This window comes from Neophocaena asiaeorientalis, unplaced genomic scaffold, assembly GCF_003031525.2.
Source record: "Neophocaena asiaeorientalis asiaeorientalis breed wild unplaced genomic scaffold, Neophocaena_asiaeorientalis_V1.1 scaffold156, whole genome shotgun sequence".
NCBI lineage: Eukaryota > Metazoa > Chordata > Mammalia > Artiodactyla > Phocoenidae > Neophocaena > Neophocaena asiaeorientalis.
The window spans coordinates 125,318-148,327 of NW_020173773.1; the positions used below are offsets into that span (position 1 = coordinate 125,318).

At 45.3% G+C, this 23,010-nt stretch overlaps 1 protein-coding gene and 1 long non-coding RNA gene across 16 annotated transcripts in view; both read left to right on the top strand.

Annotated features, from left to right (window-relative positions):
• Positions 1-7,108, top strand: part of LOC112403914 (uncharacterized) — a 31,607-nt gene extending 24,499 nt beyond the window's left edge. Inside the window, exon 4 of the long non-coding RNA XR_003004014.1 lies at positions 6,591-7,108. This is a non-coding gene — a long non-coding RNA (uncharacterized LOC112403914). The remainder of the gene's footprint in view (positions 1-6,590) is intronic.
• A 2,717-nt stretch (positions 7,109-9,825) lies between these two features.
• The window catches only part of FCGR2B (Fc gamma receptor IIb), a 20,207-nt gene continuing 7,022 nt past the window's right edge, over positions 9,826-23,010 (top strand). For 5 of the 15 annotated variants that reach the window (XR_003004006.1, XR_003004008.1, XR_003004009.1 and 2 more), the window contains exon 1: positions 18,734-19,245. Coding sequence is in view for 6 of the 15 variants with exons in the window: in XM_024751617.1 (XP_024607385.1) it covers positions 18,828-19,245 (418 nt within the window). In the remaining 9 variants the exon portion in view is untranslated. Of the gene's footprint in view, positions 9,950-14,449; positions 14,471-16,243; positions 16,499-18,732; positions 19,246-23,010 lie in introns of those variants that run through there. The other 10 variants (XR_003004011.1, XR_003004010.1, XM_024751622.1 and 7 more) reach the window with 5 other exon arrangements.

A 23,010-nucleotide genomic window follows, 5' to 3' on the forward strand; every position in this document is an offset into this window, starting at 1 on the left:
TTTCTCTAATAATTAGTGATGCTGGGCATCTTTTCATGTGCTTGTTGGCCATCTTTATGTCTTCTTTGGAGAAGTGTCTATTTAGATCTTCCATGCATTTTTTGATTGGGTTGTTTATTTTTTTGATATTGAGCAGCATGAGCTGTTTGTATATTTTGGAGATTAATCCCTTTAGGTTGCTTTGTTTGCAAATATTTTCTCCCATTCTGTGGGTTGTATTTTCATTTTGTTTATAGTTTCCTTTGCTGTGCAACAGGTTTTCCGTTTCATTAGGTCCCATTTGTTTATTTTTGTTTTTATTTTCATTACTACAGGAGGTGGATCAAAAAAGATCTGGCTGCGAAATATGTCAGAGAATGTTCTGCCTAGGTTTTCCTCTAAAGTTTTATAGTATCCAGCCTTACATTTAGGCCTTTAATCCATTTTGAGTTTATTTTTGTGTATGGTGTTAGGAAGTAGTTTGTGTCATCTTTGATCTTTCATCAGTATCTTATAATTTTCTGAATACAGATATTTTGCCACCTTAAGAAAGTTTATTCCTAGGTATTTTATTCTTTTTGATATGATGGTAAGTGAGGTTGTTTACTTAGTTTCTTTTTCTGATCTTTCATTGTTAGTGTTTAGGAATGCAAGAGATTTCTGTGTATTAATTTTGTATCCTGCATCTTTACCAAATTAACTGCTGAGCTCTAGTAGCTTTCTGGTAGCATCTTCAAGATTTTCTAAGTATAGTATCATGTCATTTGCAAACAGTGACAGTTTTACTTCTTCTTTTCCAATTTTGATTCCTTTTATTTCTTTTTCTTCTCTGAAAAAGTCCTAGCTGAAGCTAGAATTTCCAAAACTATGTTGAATAAAAGTGGCAAGAGTGGACATCCTTGTCTTGTGATCTTACAGGAAATGCTTTCAGTTTTTCACCACTGAGAATGATGTTTGCTGTGGGTTTGTCATATATGGCCTTTATTATGTTGAGGTAGTTTCCATCTATGCTCACTTTCTGGCAAGTTTTTGTCGTAGGAGACACTTTCTTAAGCCAAGTGGCTTTTTCAGTAATCTTAGGTAGCTGAGTTTCAGCTTCCCCAGAAGTGTGACTCCAAGTACAGCAAGTGGTGTTGGCTAGAGCACAGACATCTTCTTTCGGTCTAAAAGATAATCAAGGCCTATTCTATTACAAGAACAACTTTGGCCAGAGAGTCTACAGATTATTGTCAGGCAGCTATTGCTTTGCCAGTAGCTTCTGTGATAATTTAAGAGTTAGGGAGAGGTTCCTGATCACAGCCTCATTTATACTTCCTACTAATCAGGGAAGTAGGTATCTGCCACAGGAAGCAAATTTTGAAACAGGAATGCCTCCCGGTAATTCTCAATTGATCTGTAATTTTAGTTGAGAGGAGCAGCCCAACGTGAGTCCTTGTTTTGATTGTGGACAGTCAGAGACATAAAGAGTTAGCTCAGACCATAGTGTCCCACCACTTCCCAGTTACTTAAACATTGAGCTTCCCATGCATGAAGGGGTACTATCATCCACAGATAAAGATAAACCTGGGAGGAGCACAGGTGGCACCACCAAAAGAGGTATTCCATGGTGGAGAATATTGGAATAGGAGTGCAGAGTGCTCAGCCAAGTCCTGGAGGTCAGATGATTTATTATTTAAGAGTTAAGGGTCTGTAGACTGCACAGAGACTAGTGTTCTGATTTCTCTTTCTGTTAGTTGTTCTGATTTCTCTTTGTATTAGTTGTTAACCGGATGCAGAGAAATTGACTTACAGGGTCAAGGTTAGGAGTCTAACAGGATATAGAGGGTACTTCATTTGGTCCAGAGAAACTGAGGCATTGGAAATCAGGGAGACATTTGTAACAGGCAGACTACAAAATCACCAGCATCATAGACCAACTGGGGTCTTTGGAGGCAAACCCAATAATCAAATAGGTCTTCCCCTTTGCAAAAGCCCCAGAAATACAGATGCTAGCATTATCTTTACAAGTGACAGAAAGAAAAAGAAGAGTGGTGAAGCAGGTACAAAGGGGAGAAGGTATTTCATGATGGGAGTGAAAGGACCAGGATTCTTGTTCCAAAGTCTCCGGTGGAAGCATTCTACTTCATGAAATCAGCAGCTTCTTATTCAAGTAAACTTGATTTTGAGCATTTGTACAGGACCACATGTCAGGTGGAGCCTTTTTCAGTTGTGAAATATGCATGCAAGATTTGATACCTTGTAATTTGGTAGCAGTGTCAGTGGTCAAGGATTCTTGGTAGAGTCCTTTCCATAAGTCTCACTTTTGCAAAAGCATTAGAGTAAAATAATAACTGTCTGTTAATGACAAAAGACTTAAAATGCCCATGGATAAAAATCTGATAATTCATTTGATAAGGAAATGTAGTTAATTCTGTGTTATACAATAAGTTAGGATGATAATTGGACACTGAGTGTATTGACACAATTCTAGAATCTTTAAACAATTTCTGGATTACCTGTATCAGTAACATATATCCATACACATATAACCTAAGAAGGTTTATCATCACTTATTTGACAATGCTTCCCATGTAATTTAGCATACCAAATAAATCTAATTAGTTCAACATCTCTCCTTTACAAGCTGAGAGACAAATCCCTTGAGAATTCCAAGGGGGGTCTCTGGGAAATCTCGGTGTTAACTCTGAGGTAAAAAATGCTGCATTTAGAATTTGATTTTGGGAACGTGTGAAAGTGACAAAAGGTTTGAACATTTGCCTAAATAGGATCACAGATCATTATGAAATAATAATTAATTATCTATTTAACTAAAGTGACAATAAAAGATTTTAAAGGCAAATGCAGAAGGTTGCATAGTTATGAACAAAACTTAGCTCTTTTAATATTGAGAAGACTGTGTTTTCTTAAGTAGTCAATGACCTGATAAAGGCAACATGAAGCACAGGAAATTATTTTGGTAAGACGCAAAATATTTGCTTTCCAGGTAGATTATCAGAAAGATTAAAAAATAATAATAATAAACTTTCACAGCCTTTTATATTAAGAGCAGACCAACAGTACAATAAAACTTTGTTTTTTTTAACAGACAGAAGACCAAGTCTAATTTTGCCCCAGGTTACTTTTTGATATTAAAATTCATTTTAAAAAAAGTTAAATAGATCCATTCCGATCTTAGCCACACCTTCCTGCTTGACTACATCCAAAATTTCTTTTCCAAGAATCCTTTTCCACAAATATTCTCCAACTTTTTATATACATTCTAGTTTTGTCCTGTTTTTTCTTTTTTCTTTTTTTTTCCTCTTTCTCATTCTGAAATAAACATTTTACTTTAGGACAAAATTACTCTTTTTTCCCTAACAAAAACACATCTCCATGTCTTGCATAGAAATATTTCCCTTATTATTTCTAGTAGTTTTATATTAATTATAATTCTTATCCTTAAGAATCCCTTGATTCCTAGTGAAAACTAAAAAGTAAGCAATTGTGGACTGTCACTTGCCAATTGTGGACTGTCACTTGCCAATTCTGTGGACTGGCAAATTTGCAAACACATTTCCTAATTTTGAGAAACATATTCTTCCTCATAGTACATTTTTTCAATGTGACACAAACCATGTTTACTAAGAGATCAAAATATCTTTAGTTCCTCTGTAAAAGGAAGTCAAAAGTGGATAAACTTATGTTCAGTACTTAATGTTTCAGTATTTTATCTTACTTGGAAATGACCTAGATATCCAACAAATATCCATCATTTAAGTTACCTTAGTGTAACTTTAGGATTCAAATAACCAAAATAATTTTGGAAACTATTTTTAAGTAGATGTACCATAACACATAAAAATTGTTGAAAAGTTCACTTACAAACTTGTATCGTATTTACATATATTTAATTTACTTGTTCTGAACATTTACGTTTAGATTCCTCATGACAAATTAAGAGACATTAAACAGCTAACCATCATCATAAGTTAGCTTTCTTGCTGACAAATTTTCTAACAGAGATAAAGTGAGCTTACTTGACTTTTAGTAAACCTAGGTAAAATAAAAATATTGTATTTAATGCTGATAACTCTGAAGACATGCCTGTTTGAATTAAACCAACAAATTTAAACTAGCTTTATTTTACAGAAGCTTATCTTACATCATGTTACCTTGGCAAACATTTGGGTTAATTTCTGTATTACTGAGAGTATAGTTGACTTATATAAATGCTTAAATTTCTTTAGGCCAATTAAGTAGAGCTCGTCACAAATTAATTTTGGCAGTACCACCTGACGGTAGAAAAACACCTACATATGTATGTATTATAACATATATACATAGACATACATAAACATACAGACAGATGCAAACAGAAGTCTTACAACTTTCATTTTAAAATTTTAGCCATGAGACAGCTATGATAATACAAAACTCAGTGGTTTATAAAAGAACAGTTGGGTCAAAATTGTGTTTCTGACAGGTGGAATAAGTTAAAACTACCTGCTCAGATGGCTTAAATTTTTTACTAATATTTGTGAAGACTGAAAATTTTTCATGTATGTAGTTTCCAAATAGCCTTTCCTTTTTTTTTTTTTTTTCCTAGTAAGGATTACTTCTTTGAAGTTTGAATTTCAAAGAAATGGCACACGGAAAGAGTGCAAGTTCCTCCAAGAAGGACTTTTATTTTCTATATCTAGAATTTTATGATACCTACAAGCTTTTTGAGATGAATGGGGAGGTTTGGGAATTGGTAAAAAGGATAGGTTGGCTTTGCATTTTTTCTAGAGCTGCACTTCTGATCTTACAAGACAAGGACAGTTTTTTCCTAATTAATTAATTAATTAATTTTTGGCTGTGTTGTGTTTTCCTTGCTGTGTGCGGACTCTCTCTAGTTGCGGTGAGCGGGGTCTACTCTTTGTTGCGGTGCGCGGGCTTCTCATTGTGGTGGCTTTTCTTGTTGTGGAGCACGGGCTCTAGGCACGCAGGCTTCAGTAGTTGTGGCATGAGGGCTCAGTAGTGGTGGCTCATGGGCTTAGTTGCTCTGCAGCATGTGGGAGCTTCCCAGACGAGGGCTCGAACTTGTGTTCCCTGCATTGGCAGGCAGATTCTTAACCACTGCACCACCAGGGAAGTCCCAGGACAGTTGTTTTTAATTCCTCAAAGAATCGGGTTGCAGCCTGAATGATCTCAAAGCTCTGACCCACCCATCCAACTATACATTATCTTCATTTTTCTTCTTTATATCAGGGAAATCTTTAACTAAGATACAAATCAAAAGAACTCTATGTTCTACATTTGTAGATTTTTTTTTTTTTTGGAGTATTTTCCTTCATTCAGCTTAGGGGAGAAGGCCTTTAAAAAAAGGTCCTATCAGGCTCTGAATATCAGTTTCCAATTTGACCGACTTCTGACCACAGAGCTACTTTAAAAAAATCCTTTCAAATATCTTGTCAGGTTTCAGCTGGGAAAAACAGTAAATATTTCTGGCAGTATTGAACAACCCCATGAACCCAAGGGTGTCCTGAAAGACGGTACAAAAGATACGAACCCTCCCAAGGTCCAGAGTGACTCGCAGTAAGAAGACTTAGACAATTCCCCTGAGAGCTGGCAAAAGTCAGCAGAACCCCAGAAGCTAATGGGGTGCAACCCTGTTTTGTGCTGATCTCAGCCTATCAACAACCAGTGTTGTGGTTGGACCAGCTCTTGTGGTTCTTATAGTGATTGCCAGATGCCCTTCAGCAATAACCATCAGGAAACTTTGAAAAAAACAGAGGCTCATTACTTATAACACCTGGAAATTACACAGCACACCTGGGGCCACACAGCAAGGTCATGGGGAGACAGAGACTGCACGTGGGCCTGGGGTTCTGCTTTTATTGGGGCTGAGGGTGGGTCTTAGGGTTTTGAGGGCTCACTCTTTATTGGTGAATTTAAAACATAAGAGCAGGAATTTAAAGGACAGGATGGAAAAAAACAAAAACCATGTAGACCAATTGGTCAGTTAACTAAATCTACCAAAATCTCTAAAACAAAGGAGCCTCAGTGAGTGGAGGTGGCCTGGCTCTTTATCTACTTGTGTGGTTGGTACTGTGTTCAGCTGAGATAGCCTTCTTTGAAACGGCTGCCCTTTGAAATGGATGCCTTGACAATCAAAGCTTAAGTCAGCCACTTGTATTGCAAAAAAGAAGAAAACTGTCAGGGCTTACACTACAAACCCATATTTCTGCCTGGCCATATTTTGGGGGCCCCAACCTGATGGTTGCCAAGTCAAGTTCTCAACACAAAATGAGACAAACAGAAGAAAATAGCTGTCCCTGGGAGAGAAGAATTGACAACCAATAGGTACCCCACGGCTTCCCTGGTGGCGCAGTGGTTGAGAGTCCGCCTGCCGATGCAGGGGACACGGGTTCGTGCCCCGGTCCAGGAGGATCCCATGTGCCACGAAGCGGCTGGGCCCGTGAGCCACGGCTGCTGAGCTTGTGCATCCGGAGCCTGTGCTCCGCAACGGGAGAGGCCACAACAGGGAGAGGCCTGCGTACCGAAAAAAAGGTACCCCAAAACAAAATCCAAAAAGCCTGAATTTGGAAAAGAAAGGACAACATGAAATTTTATTTTCCTCTCTCGACCAGGCACTACAGAGATCTGGGAGACCTGACTGTGGTAAGAATTCTCATCCTTCACCAGCTTCTGCCAGTTTTTCCAGGATCCCTTCTGGAGGCTCTGGAGCATGAGGTATTTAGAGTGTAGCTCTGGTATCTATCAGAATTTAACAAGGGTTTCCATTAATCGTAGTTTTAGTGTCCCCTTGGCTGTTTAAGGGAATAATTGGTAGCAGTTTACCAGAGACTCCCTCAGAGTCTCACCAACCCTGAGAGAGGCCATTTGGTGACCCTCCTTTGAGGGTAGATACAAGGTATCTGTGAGGCCACTAACTTGGCAGACTTTTGTTTACAGTTCTATAGTCTCTTCAGAGTGGAAAGGCAATTCAGACAGCATTAGCAGACTGTGGGTGCTCAGGTAAAGGAGGACAGGGGAGTAGTAGGAGTCACATCAGTCTTGTAGTCTTTTGTTTTAGGTACCTCTCGTGTCTTTACGTTTTCATTACCCTTTTGCGATGAATCTTTCAATGAAGCTCTCTGGGACTCTTGAAGCCTTTTGGAGGCATACCAATTAAAATAGGTATCCCATTCTGTTTGTTTGATTTGAGGACTCTTACTTTCAAGTGTACTGTTAAATGAGCCATCTTGTCTAACTGGAAGATTCCCTGTAATGGCCGTTGTCATTCTAGGTTGTCTTAGTAAGATGTTGCCATTTTTGTAGATATCTATAGCTTCTTGGACCGCATTTATCAGACATAAAATAGGCAGGTGTGCCAGAAGGTGGCAAGCTTAATTCTTTGATATTTGAGGGTCCCACTTCTGTAGCTAAGCCTTGGATCACTTAGAGCCAAATTAATGCTTAATAGGGATGTGCCACCAGGTTGGGGATTATGTGGTGTTTTCTTCTGGGTTTTTTTTGTTTATTATTTTGGCTGTGTTGGGTCTTCGTTGCTGCAGGCGGGCTTCCTCTAGATGCAGTGAGCGGGGGCTGCTCTTTGTTGTGGTGCATGGGCTTCTCATTGTGGTGGCTTCTCTTGTTGCAGAGCACAGGCTCTAGGCGCATGGCCTTCAGTAGTTGTGGCTTGAGGGCTTAGTTGCTCCACAGCATGTGGGATCTTTCCCGACCAGGGCTCGAACCCATGTCCCCTGCATTGGCAGGCAGATTCTTAACCACTGCACCACCAGGGAAGTCCCGGAGAATGTGGTGTTTAACAGTGTACCTTGGGGACCTCCCTGTTGGTCCAGTGATTAAGAATCCGCTTTCCAATGCCGGGGACTTGGGTTCAATCCCTGGTCGAGGAACTAAGATCCCACGTGCCCTGGGGCAACTAAGCCCACGTGCTCCAACTACTGAGCCCCCGCACTCACCATAGCTACAAAGAAGTATGCGTGCCGCAATGAAGAGCCCGGTCACCGCAACAAAAGATCCTATCTGTCACAACTAAGACACAATACAGCCTACAAATTAATTAATTAATTAATTAAAAACAAAAAGTGTACCTTGTTACATGGAAATTTTCATGAGGTTGGCATGTAACCTACTGTTGATCTAAACCATTCCTTGACCAACTTATCCTAGCCCAGGAGTCTCAGAGTGAGGTGGTGAGCCCTCTGACAGCATTTAAGTGTTTGATCTGTGGCCACCAGTTTTGCTGCTTTGGTTTCAAAGATTCCCATAGTAGTAGATCTTTATTCCTTTAACGAGAATATCTCTTTATAGTAGCAGATGCTGTAATGTCTTCCAACAGTTTGACTTGCCTACTTAGATTTTGATGTGCTTTTGGTCAAAATAGTCCACATGTATTGTCTTAATTCAATTCCCCAAGTCCCTCAGCAGTTCATGCTGTGGACTTACCTCAAGCTTTGTGAGTTTCCTAATGGCTGCCATCATGCTTTCTTTTGTTTCAGGGGCACCCATTATTTTCCCTCATTTAAGTAATTCTCCCTGGTTCAACCAGACTTACTGTTTCTGACTGCTTGAGCACTGTTCCTGAGATCTGTCAGTACCTCCTGAAGGTGCTTACACTGTAGCTGAGATTGGGCATAAACTCAAATGTTGTGGCCTACTAGGTCTCACCATGAAATATCTGAAGTCTCTCACACCCCAAATTTCCACCTAAAAGGATTAGAACAAACAAACTTGAGCTCCAAATGGGAACTAGGTGGAGCTCGATCTAAGAGAAATTACCAGAGATACCGGAGAGCAGCTGGAGAGGTAGCAAACTAAAGTGGCTCTGTAGGAACCTTCACCTTCATCTAGGAGCCAACCCGGGAACCTTCAGTGGCTGTTTTCACATCACACCTCATTGACAATACAGGCTATACCTTGCAAAGATTGCGGGTTCGTTTCCAGACCACTGTGATAAAGCCAATACTGCAATAAAATGAGACACAAATGTTTTGGTTTCCCAGTGCACATAAAAGTTACGTTTACACCATAGTCTATGAAGTGTGCAACAGCATCAAGTCTATAAAACAACATACATACCTTAATTTACGATGACCTTATTGCTAAAAATACCAAAACAATTTCAATAATAACATCAAAGATCACTGATCACAGATCATTATAACACATAATAATAATGAAAAAGTTCGAAATATTGTGAGAATTACTAAAATATGACACAGAGACACAAGGTGAGCCAAATGCAGTTGGGAAAAATGGCACTGATAGACTTACTCAACGAGGGTTGCCACGAACCTTCAATCTGTAAAAACTGCAATAGCTGCAAAGCGCAGTTAAGTTAGCACAATAAAATGAGATATGCCTGACCTGTCCGATGACAAAACTCAAACAATTTAGTTACAAGATTATTCAAGGGAAAACATGCCATGGATTGAGGTAGTACAGTTCCTCATAAGCAGTGGAGAGCTCTTCCAAGGGATTCCGGCAAAACCAGGTTTTATAGAGCTTTAGAAGAGGCAACGTGCAGACAGGGCATGACTGGCTAGGAGGTTGGGAATTTCCTTATAAGGCTAACATGTTCTGATTTCTAGAGTAAGGTGAGCTAGCGAAAGCTGAGTTGGAGGATTGTGGTTGGTGTATGTTATGTCCCTGGACAGGTTTTTCCTGTTAAGTGCAGGCTGACTTAGGTTTAGATTTATGATATGGTCTGGTCCACTGGGGTGGCTCCAATGTGTGGGTCCAATTATATAAATTAACCTTTAAAGTGTTGATGTCAGCTCACTGGAGTCTTTTCAGTGGTTAAAGAAATTTTTTCACCTAAAAATCAGATAAGGGCTGGAGGTAGATTGGAGCTCGCTCCAGGAGGTGATGGGGATCCCCTCATTCCTAGCCCTCCCTGCTGCCAGGAGTGACCGAGCTGCCTGCACATCCTGCCATCCTTTGGACCACATGCTACTGTGGACGGCTCTGCTATTCCTCGGTGAGGCAGGGTCCCCAGGAGGGGCAGTGGAGCAGGGACAGAGGCAGGCATGCTTTTCTAACTCAGCTGCTGTCACCTTGGTTGGGGCTGAGCCTGGGCAAGGATGAGGGCTGGGGCGGGAAGCACGTCAGGAAAGTCAGGAGGGTGAATGAAGGCAGGCTGATGAAAATCAGATTCTGATAACCTTGCTGGCCTTGGCAAATTATGAAATTGGCAGAGTTCTTTTTTAAAAATTTTATTTATTTATTTTTGGCGGAGTTGGATCTTTCTTGCTGCACACGGGCTTTCTCTAGCTGTGGAGAGCAGGGGCTACTCTTTGTTGTGGTGTGCGGGCTTCTCATTGCGGTGGCTTCTCTTGTTGCAGAGCATGGGCTCTAGGCGTGCGGGCTCAGTAGTTGTGGTGCATGGGCTCAGTAGTTGTAACTCGCGGACTCCCGAGCACAGGCTCAGTAGTTGTGGCGCAGGGGTTTAGTTGCTCCGTGGCATGTGGGATCTTCCTGGACCAGGGCTCAAACCCATGTCCCCTACATTAGCAGGTGGATCCTTAACCACTGCGCCTCCAGGGAAGCCCAGCAGAGTTCATTTTTTTTTAAAGTCTTTTGCCCAATTTCACTCAGCACCAAGGTCCCTGGTGCTCTGCCACCCCCCAGAGCAGAGCCAGCTGCGAGCAAAGTCTAGTGACCTAGACTTGAAGGACTAATGAGTGACCAAGGTGTTTACCTTCCTTAGAAATTGTGTTTCACTGGGACCATATCGTAGGTGGGAGGGCTAATGCTGTCTTAGGCAAATCGGAGGTGGGGGGAACACATTGTGGTTGGGGGCAGTGGCTGTTCTCTTTGCCCCTGAAACCACTTCAGGCAGCAGAAGCCTATTCTCTTTATGTGAAAGGAGATTCCCCTGGGCAAAAGCACAGGAGGGTGTGGGTTATCCAGGGGATGGGGATCAGAGAATACATAAGCCAGGCAATTCTAGAATCAGTTGTGGGACCAGAGGAATCGTGCATGCCTCCTTGCACTGCACAAACATGGGGATACGTCCTGTCACCGATCAAATAGAAATACAGGATCTTGGCTGCAATTGAGCGCTCCTTTCTGACCATGTTCTCAGCTGTGAGCTAGGGACCAGGGACCGATAGTTCTGGTGGGTTGAAGAGTCTCGGGAAGACCAAGTAGGGGAGCCTTATTGCCAAGAATGTCTCCCCAAGCTCAATTTCTAGAGTATCTACCCTCAAATGTGCTTCAGTATGGTCCCAGAGGACATGCAGCCACTTTCCAAGTTATGTACTATGATCGATAGTAAAATCTGTTCAGCTCTGGGAGCCTTGGCCCTCAATGCTGGATGATACTGGGACAGGAGGCGGAGGTGAGGAAGAGAGAGTATCCTCCCACGAGCAGGATGAAATGGATTGAAGCAGAATAGCATGAAAAAGGGGCACTGAACTACCTCACTTTTCGTATGGAGAAGCTCAGGCCTGGAGTAGTGGCATGCTTCCCTACCTCTGCTATAGTGATACCAATGTGATGCCTAGACAAGACTCCTGGGAGAGACTTTTGGAATTTTTATCCATTTGCCCTTTTGCTAAGTCACAAAGATTGACTCCATCTTTTCCATTCTCATCCGGGCCGCCATATTTAGGTCTTCATTGCTCAGTAACTCAATTTTTTCTTTTTCTTTTTTTCTTTTTTTTGTTTGGGGTACGCGGGCCTCTCACTGTTGTGGCCTCTCCCATTGCGGAGCACAGGCTCCGGACGCGCAGGCTCAGCGGCCATGGCTCACGGGCGCAGCCACTCCGCGGCATGTGGGATCCTCCCGGACCGGGGCACGAACCCGTGTCCCCTGCATCGGCAGGCGGACCCTCAACCACTGCGCCACCAGGGAAGCCCAGTAACTCAATTTTTACACCACGTTCTGATCCAGTCTTGACTGTCCTGTTTCCTGTTCTCCGAATCCATGCTGCACACTGAGGCCATGATTTCTTCAACTACAGCTATGGCTGAGTCACTGTACTTCATAAGTGCCTTCAGTGCAGCTCCATTGCCTACTTTATAAAGCTCCAATTCTACTCTTAAAAGTAGATTTTCATCTAGAGCCAGGGAGTGTGTACACACATTCTCTGCTTTCCAGGATTCCACAAACTGCCTTGTTTAAACATTAAATAAATGCTCTGTGCAGGCTCTGTTCTAGGACTTGGAGATTTATCACTGAACGAGACAGCCTTCCTGACCTAAAGCACAAGGTCTTTGCCTCCCTCACAGTGACAGGATTATACTGAGTATGAACATCTTTAGTATTCATAATATTTGTTGGATGAATAAATGGAAGGTGCCTTCTCTCTACTTTTCTCGTCTCTTACTTGTTTCTTCTCTTCCTCCTCCTCTTAGTCCTGCTTCTTTGCCCATTGCCTGCACTGCCACATTGTCACCCCTGCACACTCTACTTTTCAGCTATCACTTCTGTGTCAATAATTTCCAAAACTATCTTTCTTGTTTGTGTCAAGTACAATTTCGTATTTCCACCTGCTGGTTGGAGACCTCCAAATTGATTTGTTAGCTCAGAAACAAAACACGTTCAAAATCCAGCTCTCATCTTCCCCTCACAAATGTTCTTCTCCTCCTAACATTTATATTTGTGTGAGCACAGCTAATGTTTTTCCTAGTCACCCATTTACAAGACCCCCATATCTCTTCAAGTGCCAAGTTCTCTCTCCCTCTTAAATTTCTCTCATGCCCGTGTCCTCATCTTTACGTCCTATTGTCAACGCAATTTTGGGCTCTCTTATCTCCCACTTAGATGGACTCAATGAATGATTTCCAGAGCATTGGCAAATAAAATTAATATGGCCACTGCCCTCTTTGAGCTTACATTCTACTGAGGGATAGAAACAGTAAATAAAGGAACACAAATGCATAAATATGAATTGGAAAATGGCAATGAAACTGTAAACAGGATACTCTGATAAGAACACTTGTTGCGGGGGACATGAGAGAACAGCCTACATTAACAGGATGATATGGCAAGAATTTTCCGAGGAAGTGTCTTTTAAGCAAGGACCTGAAGCGTGATAAGAATTAAGCCATTTGAAGATACAAAGGAAGCAGGTTTAAAGTAGAGGGATGGGCATACAGAAAAGCCCCAAGTTTGAAGAGGTCTGGTGTTATTGGAGCTCAATGAGTAGGGAAAGTGTGGCTCGAGATGAGGCTGGACAGGTGAGCAGGGCTTGTGTCAGGTGTGGCCTTGTAAATATTTACATTTAATTTTCAGAGCAAAGGAAGAGCACTGAAGGCACGTAAGCAGGAGAGTGATATTATCTGATTTGTTATTTTAAAAATAACTCTAGCTTCTCTGTGGGGAATGAATTGTCGGGGGAGCAAAATAAGGGAAGAGATAAGTTAGGAGATGGGAGAAAGCTGCTGGTGACCTAAAATAGTGTGGACATGGACTGAAGCTGACACATTCAAGAACTAACTGGAAGCAGGATGATTATGACTTTACTGGTGCAAAGGCTGATGGGGTTTGGGAGAGAGAGAGGAATAAAAGAGGACTTGCAGTTTTCAGGCACGAGTACCTGAGCAGATGGTGAAGGTATACACTTATATGGGGGAACCTGGGAGAGAAATAGATCTGTGTCCACTTGATTTGACATTGAGATCATTGGTGATTTTAACAAGAAAAGTTTTAGTGGACTGGTGAGGGCAGAGTTCAAATTGCAGAGAATGAAACAGTGATTGGAAAGAGAAGAAATGACGACAGCCTTTGTAGAAAAAGAATTGAGAAATCAGGCTGGGAAAGGGAGCAGAAAAATAATTTTGGAATTATGTGTGGTGTCAAGTGAGATTTTTTCCTTTCAGTGAAAGATCCTGGAATATATTTATGTTGATAGGAAAGGTCCAGCTGAGATCGAGAAATGGGTGAGGCAGAGGAGAAAGGGAATAACAGAGAGAGGAAAATCCTTGAGCGGGTGAAAGGGAATGTGACCTAGGACAGAGACTGACCACAGATAGGAGGAGAGATGTCGCCAGTGAAAACCAAGAAAGGAAGATGGATAGAGATGCAATAGGTTAGATGATTTAGTTGGGGGAAGACGTGAGACCTCCTGTCTAACTGCATTTGTTTTCTCTGTGAAGGATAAAGGAAGGTATCATCTTTGAGTGAGACGGGACTGGAGGCAGAGGACTGGAAAGTTTGAGGAGTGAGGAAAAAATGATTGTCCCTACCAAGAGCCGCAGAGCAAACGTACTAGAGAAAAGTGTCAGAACAGCAGTTTAGTGTCCTTTTGAATATGGAGACAGTAGATTTACAGAGATGCCAACCTGCCTGCTTATGTGGGAATTTCATTAACACACAGCTGCAGAAGTAAAGGCATGGACAACCCAGGTGGAACGTAATGCAGACAGAGACTGGCAAGAGAGTTAAGGGGATTTGCAAGGAGGTGATTATTTATAATGATGAATCATCATATCTAATGAGCAAGTAGGCTGATCTTTGCTTTCTCCCTTACAGCTCCTGTTGCTGGGAAACATGGTAAGTGCTCACCACATCCTCTCCCTCCCCCAGCTACCCTCTCTCTCTGCTCCCTGTACCGTCTCTGGAGGTGCTCTGGGTGCACCAGCAACCCAGGACTGAGGTAGAACCGGGAAAGAGTAATTGCTCCCACAAGATGCCCTGCCCCCTTCTCCTTCCTCCTTCCCTTCCTCCCAGGGAAGCCAGGGATGGGCAGCCACAGGGCACAGCCTTTCTGTTTCTGTTCCAGGGAGACCTCACAGATTCTGTCACAGAAAATAACTGTCTTCTGTCTCAGTTGCCTTCCTGTCTCCAAACTAAATCACGAACCCAGGCCATTTTAGTTTCAGCCACATGCAAAATCACATTATTTGCTTAGGTTAACCCCATGGGTTGATAAATCCTCTACTTTGCATGTATCTAAAGGCTTCAGGGCCTGTTGCCTTGGACACAAATAGGAGATACCACTGGTTGCAGCTTGGTGGGATGAACACGGCTGGGCACTGCTTTCTCTGCACCACTAACCTCTCCACCTCCCAGGACTGGTAGTGGGATGGGGCTCTACATGGGCCACTGAACGCAGGGCTCCCTAGACTGGCCTGCCAGCCTTTCTCCTCTTTCTTATTCTTCTGAGGCCACAGAGACTCCTCTGTGCTTGGGTGTCAGGACAGGTCTATTCTAAAGGAGAAACAATGGGGACTTCCCTGGTGGTCCAGTGGTAAAGAATCTGCCTTACAATGCTAAGGGATGCAGGTTTGATCCCTGGTCAGGGAACTAAGATTCCCACATGCTGTAGGGCGACTAAGCCCACACAACTAGAGCCCACAGGCCACAAACTACAGAGCCCACCTGCCCTGGAGCCTGCGTGCCACAACTAGAGAAGAGAGAACCCACACGCCATAACTAGAAAGAAGCCGGCGAACCACAACGAAAGATCCCACGCTGCAACAAATATCCCTCATGCTGCAACGAAGACCCGACACAGCCAAAAAAATAATAAATATATCTTTTTTTTTTGTTCTGACTTCTTCCATTCTTTTTTAAAAGATGTATTTATTTCTTTTTATTTAGAAATAAATACATCTTAAGGAAAAAAGAAACTAATAAGAAGCTGCTATATAAAAAATAAATAAAATTCTAAAATTAAAAAAATAATACACTGTAAGGATACATTGTACAACAGGATATAGCCAATATTTTATAAAAACTATAAATGGAGTATAACCTTTAAAAATTGTGAGTCACTTTATTGTATGCCTGTAACTTATATAATATTGCATAGCAACTATATGAATAGAAATTTTTATTCCAAAGAAAAAAAGAAAGAATGGAAGAAGTCAGAACAGACACGTGGTGTCTGACTCTCAGCCTGGCACCTCCACCAGATGTCCCCATTTGTCTTCTTCCAGCTGTGGAGAGAGTTTATCCACTAGTGTCCAAATGCCTCAGCTTACAGGGAAGGAAAGTGATTCCCCAAAGGATGTATGTGTAGAGTGTGTGTGTGTGTGTGTGCGTGTGCGTGTGTGTTTGCTTGCCCCCTCTCCCATTCCCCTACCTCTTGTCCTCTCCCCTGGGGAGGAGGCAAGCTCCCTGAGAGAACCTGGGTTCCTGGGGGCCCCTGTTTGGGCTGCATGAGTTGGAGGAACTGCCTTTGGTTGCACAAGAGTTCTGGGTTGGGTTCCTCTCTTGATGTCTCCAGCATGGCCACGGTTTTCCATCATCTGAGATTTGGGGTCTGCTTAGGCCCTTGGGGTCCCTTTCCTCACGCTGCCTTCTCTCTCTGCCCCTCGGCAGGTCTCCCGAAGGCTGTGGTGAACATTCAGCCTGCGTGGATCAATGTGCTCAAGGAGGATTACGTGACGCTGATGTGTCAGGCGACCAACCTGTGTGAAGGCAACCTCACCCTGTGGTTCCATAATGGGAGCTTCATCCAGAGCCAGAACCAGTCCAGCTATAGCTTTAAGGCCAGCAGCAATGACAGCGGAGACTACAGGTGTCAGAGAGAGCAGACCAGCCTCAGCGACCCTGTGCATCTGTATGTGACTTCCGGTCAGTGGAGGAAGGCCTGGGAGAGTCTGGGAGAACAAGGATAGAAGAAACCTGCTTACATGGCAGAGGTTTTTCTGGAAAGGGGAATTGCCTGCTTACTGGGAAGCATGGCTGTGAGTTGTTTGAAGGGGTTTTTGTCCACTGATCGCCCTTTTCACGCACCCCATTGCTTAGTATGTGTGGTGAGGTGGAAGTTCCTAAGCGATTTTTCAGAATATGCTGGGCACTGTTGTCTCGGTGCTGACTGGGCAAGAAGGTGACAAGGCCACTGACAGGCAGCTGGGTATGAGAGAAGCAGAAGGAAATCCCTAGTTCATAGAAATCCTTCCATTTTTATGGCAGAGTCAAATGCACAGACAGACCACAACTGAATCCTAGCCCTGGAAATTATAGCCATGTAAACATGATGATTTCATTTACCTTTGAGCTTCAATTTCCTTATCTGCTCAGTGGAGATACTCTGCCTCCCCCATCAGGTCCCGGTGAGAATCAGCATTTCCCTGCCCCCCTGCCCTCTGTGCAACTTGAGGTGAAAGTTGTTTCTTTCTTTCTTTCTTTCTTTTTTTTTTTTTTTTTCGTGGGCCTCTCACTTTACATTCTTTTTTAAAAGATGTATTTATTTCTTTTTATTTAGAAATAAATACATCTTAAGGAAAAAAGAAACTAATAAGAAGCTGCTATATAAAAAATAAATAAAATTCTAAAATTAAAAAAATAATACACTGTAAGGATACATTGTACAACAGGATATAGCCAATATTTTATAAAAACTATAAATGGAGTATAACCTTTAAAAATTGTGAGTCACTTTATTGTATGCCTGTAACTTATATAATATTGCATAGCAACTATATGAATAGAAATTTTTATTCCAAAGAAAAAAAGAAAGAATGGAAGAAGTCAGAACAGACACGTGGTGTCTGACTCTCAGCCTGGCACCTCCACCAGATGTCAAATGATCCTCCAAAGGTCCTGGCAAGAAATACGTTCTCCATAGAGAAAAGCTGCAGTGTGATTCTGATGAATATTGTCAGTGCTATTCTTCACTTAGTCCCCTTCCCTCACCCAGTTCTCAAATTCTCCCCAAAGGTATCTAGGCCCGGTGGGCCTGCAGCTCCAGGCCTGCAATCTCTACCCTCAGTGCCCAGCAGGAAAAGACAGTCCTGGAGGGAAGCCCCAGAGGCCTGGCAGGGCCTCAACCTTCAGTGCTCCTCCTCTCTAGGAGGGGGTGGAGGTGAGGGATCCCTCCCCCGAGACTGCGCAAGTTCCCACCCAACCGGCAGGTGTGTTGACAAGGAACCCTGGCACATGAGGTGGACACCACCCTGAAGGACCCAGGTGAAGAGCTAGATGTGAAGGCCTGGAGCCAGAGCACCAGCCATGGGGACCCTGAACCACTGTCATGGAGACTAGAGTCAACAGAATGCCGACTGAGATCCAGGGCAAGTGCCACAGGGGTCAAGAGGACTCTAGCTGCGGTTCAGAGAATTCCAGTCATGGTAAAGAACTCTCTCCAATGTCCCTGGGCCTTTATCGGTGAGAGCTGGACATGGGGAATGTGACCCAGGAACCTCCATACAGCTGTGCCTACACCAGCATTCATGGCATCAACCCTGTGTTCCTGTCCAGTAATCTTAGCCACTGGAGTGCAGAGGAGGTGTATGAGTTTATTGCTTCTCTACAAGGCTTCCAGGAGATTGCAGGGGAGTTTTGTTCCCAGGAGATGGATGGAAAGGCCCTCTTTTGACTTAAGGAACACCTCGTGAGTGCCGTGAACATGAAGCTGGGCCCTGCCCTCAAGATCTGCACCAAGAGATTGTCCTCAAGGAGAACTAAGGTGGCCCTCGTGCACAAACCAGCCTAAGGCTGACACTTCCACTGTCCAGGTTACAACCTGGTACCAGTAGAGACTTTGCTGAGACGAAAGTGCTGTTCCAATGATGTGCACCTTCAGTAGAGGGGATTACCCAGACAGGGAGGAGAAGTGCAAGAATTGGTTGCTGGCTCTACATGGAAGCAGCTTTGATATTTTCTCCGGGTTCTACTTCATTTAAAAATATCTTCACGGGCTTCCCTGGTGGCGCAGCGGTTGAGGGTCCGCCTGCCCATGCAGGGGACACGGGTTCGTGCCCCGGTCCGGGAGGATCCCACATGCTGCGGAGTGGCTGGGCCCGTGAGCCATGGCCGCTGAGCCTGTGCATCCGGAGCCTGTGCTCCGCAACGGGAGACTTGCCCCCTCTCCCATTCCCCTACCTCTTGTCCTCTCCCCTGGGGAGGAGGCAAGCTCCCTGAGAGAACCTGGGTTCCTGGGGGCCCCTGTTTGGGCTGCATGAGTTGGAGGAACTGCCTTTGGTTGCACAAGAGTTCTGGGTTGGGTTCCTCTCTTGATGTCTCCAGCATGGCCACGGTTTTCCATCATCTGAGATTTGGGGTCTGCTTAGGCCCTTGGGGTCCCTTTCCTCACGCTGCCTTCTCTCTCTGCCCCTCGGCAGGTCTCCCGAAGGCTGTGGTGAACATTCAGCCTGCGTGGATCAATGTGCTCAAGGAGGATTACGTGACGCTGATGTGTCAGGCGACCAACCTGTGTGAAGGCAACCTCACCCTGTGGTTCCATAATGGGAGCTTCATCCAGAGCCAGAACCAGTCCAGCTATAGCTTTAAGGCCAGCAGCAATGACAGCGGAGACTACAGGTGTCAGAGAGAGCAGACCAGCCTCAGCGACCCTGTGCATCTGTATGTGACTTCCGGTCAGTGGAGGAAGGCCTGGGAGAGTCTGGGAGAACAAGGATAGAAGAAACCTGCTTACATGGCAGAGGTTTTCTGGAAAGGGGAATTGCCTGCTTACTGGGAAGCATGGCTGTGAGTTGTTCGAAGGGGTTTTTGTCCACTGATTTCCCTTTTCACGCGCCCCATTGCTTAGTATGTGTGGTGAGGTGGAAGTTCCTAAGCGATTTTTCAGAATATGCTGGGCACTGTTGTCTCGGTGCTGACTGGGCAAGAAGGTGACAAGGCCACTGACAGGCAGCTGGGTATGAGAGAAGCAGAAGGAAATCCCTAGTTCATAGAAATCCTTCCATTTTTATGGCAGAGTCAAATGCACAGACAGACCACAACTGAATCCTAGCCCTGGAAATTATAGCCATGTAAACATGATGATTTCATTTACCTTTGAGCTTCAATTTCCTTATCTGCTCAGTGGAGATACTCTGCCTCCCCCATCAGGTCCCGGTGAGAATCAGCATTTCCCTGCCCCCCTGCCCTCTGTGCAACTTGAGGTGAAAGTTGTTTCTTTCTTTCTTTCTTTCTTTTTTTTTTTTTGGTACGTGGGCCTCTCACTGTTGCGGCCTCTCCTGTTGCAGAGCACAGGCTCCGGACGCGCAGGCTCAGCGGCCATGGCTCACGGGCCCAGCCGCTCCGTGGCATGTGGGATCTTCCCGGACCGGGGCACGAACCCATGTCCCCTGCCTCGGCAGGCGGACTCTCAACCACTGCGCCACCAGGGAAGCCCGAAAGTTGTTTCTTAACCACTTTCTATATCCAGCCCCAGGCACGGGACTGGGCTTAATAAACGTTTGCTGAGCAGATCAATGATCCTCCAAAGGTCCTGGCAAGAAATACGTTCTCCATAGAGAAAAGCTGCAGTGTGATTCTGATGAATATTGTCAGTGCTATTCTTCACTTAGTCCCCTTCCCTCACCCAGTTCTCAAATTCTCCCCAAAGGTATCTAGGCCCGGTGGGCCTGCAGCTCCAGGCCTGCAATCTCTACCCTCAGTGCTCAGCAGGAAAAGACAGTCCTGGAGGGAAGCCCCAGAGGCCTGGCAGGGCCTCAACCTTCAGTGCTCCTCCTCTCTAGGAGGGGGTGGAGGTGAGGGATCCCTCCCCCGAGACTGCGCAAGCTCCCACCCAACCGGCAGGTGTGTTGACAAGGAACCCTGGCACATGAGGTGGACACCACCCTGAAGGACCCAGGTGAAGAGCTAGATGTGAAGGCCTGGAGCCAGAGCACCAGCCATGGGGACCCTGAACCACTGTCATGGAGACTAGAGTCAACAGAATGCCGACTGCACCAGTGGGAGTCCTGACTCAGGTGGTAGCGCTCGTTCCCAGACAGCTCAGTGCCACGGTATGAACAGCAGGCAGAGCAGGCCCCGCAGGGGCAGCTCCGTGGGCCTCAGTATCTCCAGCAGTTTGTGTCCAGCAGCAGCTCAGCAGGCCTGGCTGCATAGCCTGGCTGCTATCTAGCGGCCACACAGCAGGCCAGCTCCCCCAAACACCAGCGCAGCGCAGCAGCCGAGCACCACCCAGGCCTCAGTCAATCTGGCCACAGCATCAGCCTCCCAACTCACCAGCCAATCCCGGAGTGAACTCTCCCAGTGTTACCACTGTGACCCAATCTGTGCTACTGGGGAACACCACCTCCTCCCCCTCAACCTCCTCCCCCAGGCCCAGATGTATCTAAGACCACAGCTGGGAAACCTGTTCCAGGTAAACCAGACCTTGGCCCAGCATGTGCCTCTAGCTTCTCACCTCATCCTGATGCCTATTAGGGCAGTGGCAGTAGTCCAGCAGGAGGGGCTGTCTGCCCAGGCTGCTGGAGGCCATGTAGATGCAGTTTAGGTAGAGAACTTGGCACTGAGGAACAACAGGCTTAGCCCAAAGCTCCACCCAGAAAGCTATTCCCCTGTTTAGCCTCCCCCAGGCCTCTAGCCAGGCCCTAGCTGTGGCTCAGGCTCCCTGTAGGGCCTCAGCCCAGTTCTTTAGCCTTAGTCCAGCTGGTGGGGGCAGTGGGAAGAGCATTCGAAGGTACATGGGTCCAGGCAGAAGTGACCACCCACCTGGGCCTTTGGGTCAGTGGCCCTCCTCAGGAACAGGTGGTGCTTGGAGCCGTCCCAGGAAAGGCACAGGAGTGGTGGAGCCCTTGCCTGCATCCCAAACACGGACCCTGCTGCAGCTCCTCTGCCATCACCCATGCTGAGATCCAGGGCAAGTGCCACAGGGGTCAAGAGGACTCTAGCTGCGGTTCAGAGAATTCCAGTCATGGTAAAGAACTCTCTCCAATGTCCCTGGGCCTTTATCGGTGAGAGCTGGACATGGGGAATGTGACCCAGGAACCTCCATACAGCTGTGCCTACACCAGCATTCATGGCATCAACCCTGTGTTCCTGTCCAGTAATCTTAGCCACTGGAGTGCAGAGGAGGTGTATGAGTTTATTGCTTCTCTACAAGGCTTCCAGGAGATTGCAGGGGAGTTTTGTTCCCAGGAGATGGATGGAAAGGCCCTCTTTTGACTTAAGGAACACCTCGTGAGTGCCGTGAACATGAAGCTGGGCCCTGCCCTCAAGATCTGCACCAAGAGATTGTCCTCAAGGAGAACTAAGGTGGCCCTCGTGCACAAACCAGCCTAAGGCTGACACTTCCACTGTCCAGGTTACAACCTGGTACCAGTAGAGACTTTGCTGAGACGAAAGTGCTGTTCCAATGATGTGCACCTTCAGTAGAGGGGATTACCCAGACAGGGAGGAGAAGTGCAAGAATTGGTTGCTGGCGCTACATGGAAGCAGCTTTGATATTTTCTCCAGGTTCTACTTCATTTAAAAATATCTTCACGGGCTTCCCTGGTGGCGCAGTGGTTGAGAGTCCGCCTGCCGATGCAGGGGACACAGGCTCGTGCCCCGGTCCGGGAGGATCCCACATGCTGCAGAGTGGCTGGGCCCGTGAGCCATGGCCGCTGAGCCTGTGCATCCGGAGCCTGTGCTCCGCAACGGGAGAGGCCACAACAGTGAGGGGCCCGTGTACCGCAAAAAAATCCAAAAAACTTCCCAATTCTCCGCATTCCCACCTACCCCAACCCAACCTTTATAAAAGAGGCAGTCTAGGGAACCAGGACTGCTCACCTAATCCTGGAGTGGAATGTCTAGCCAGGGCCTGAGTTCCTCAAGAGGAGGGATACACAGGATGGTATGGGAGGAAATGGGTGGAACGCAGGGGTGCCTCCACAGTGGGAGAGGTGGGGTTTTCCAACTTGTGTGACCCAAGTAGCAAGATCTGGTGCTCCCCACCTTCCCTGTGGATTGTCCCACTGTAGCCGTGGCCCAGAGTTTTCTCTTCGTTGTCACTCCCTCCCTCAGTGTTGAGCATTTTCACCTGTACTTGGCAGGCTCAGCAGCCAGTGTAGAGATTTTTTGGGCATCATTCCGATCTGCTGAAGGGGCTAAGTGTGGTTGACTAGCACACGTATGGCTGTTGTCATTTCTTTCTCATGTCCCGGCTCCCTTCCAACGTATCTGTTGTTTTCTACCCTTTCGTTCCAATTCCAACTCTGCTCTGTCCTATAGCTTTAGGAAAAAGAAGTGTGTGGGCTGAGGTCAGATTATAAGTACCCACCTTAGCCTCTATTCCCTATACGACAAAGAAAGTAAATATCTTTTTCCTCAGTAAAAGGATGAAAATCGGGGGAAAAAAGTACACAGCAGGCTAATGGCCCACCCGTGTCACTGCTGCCAAAATTCCT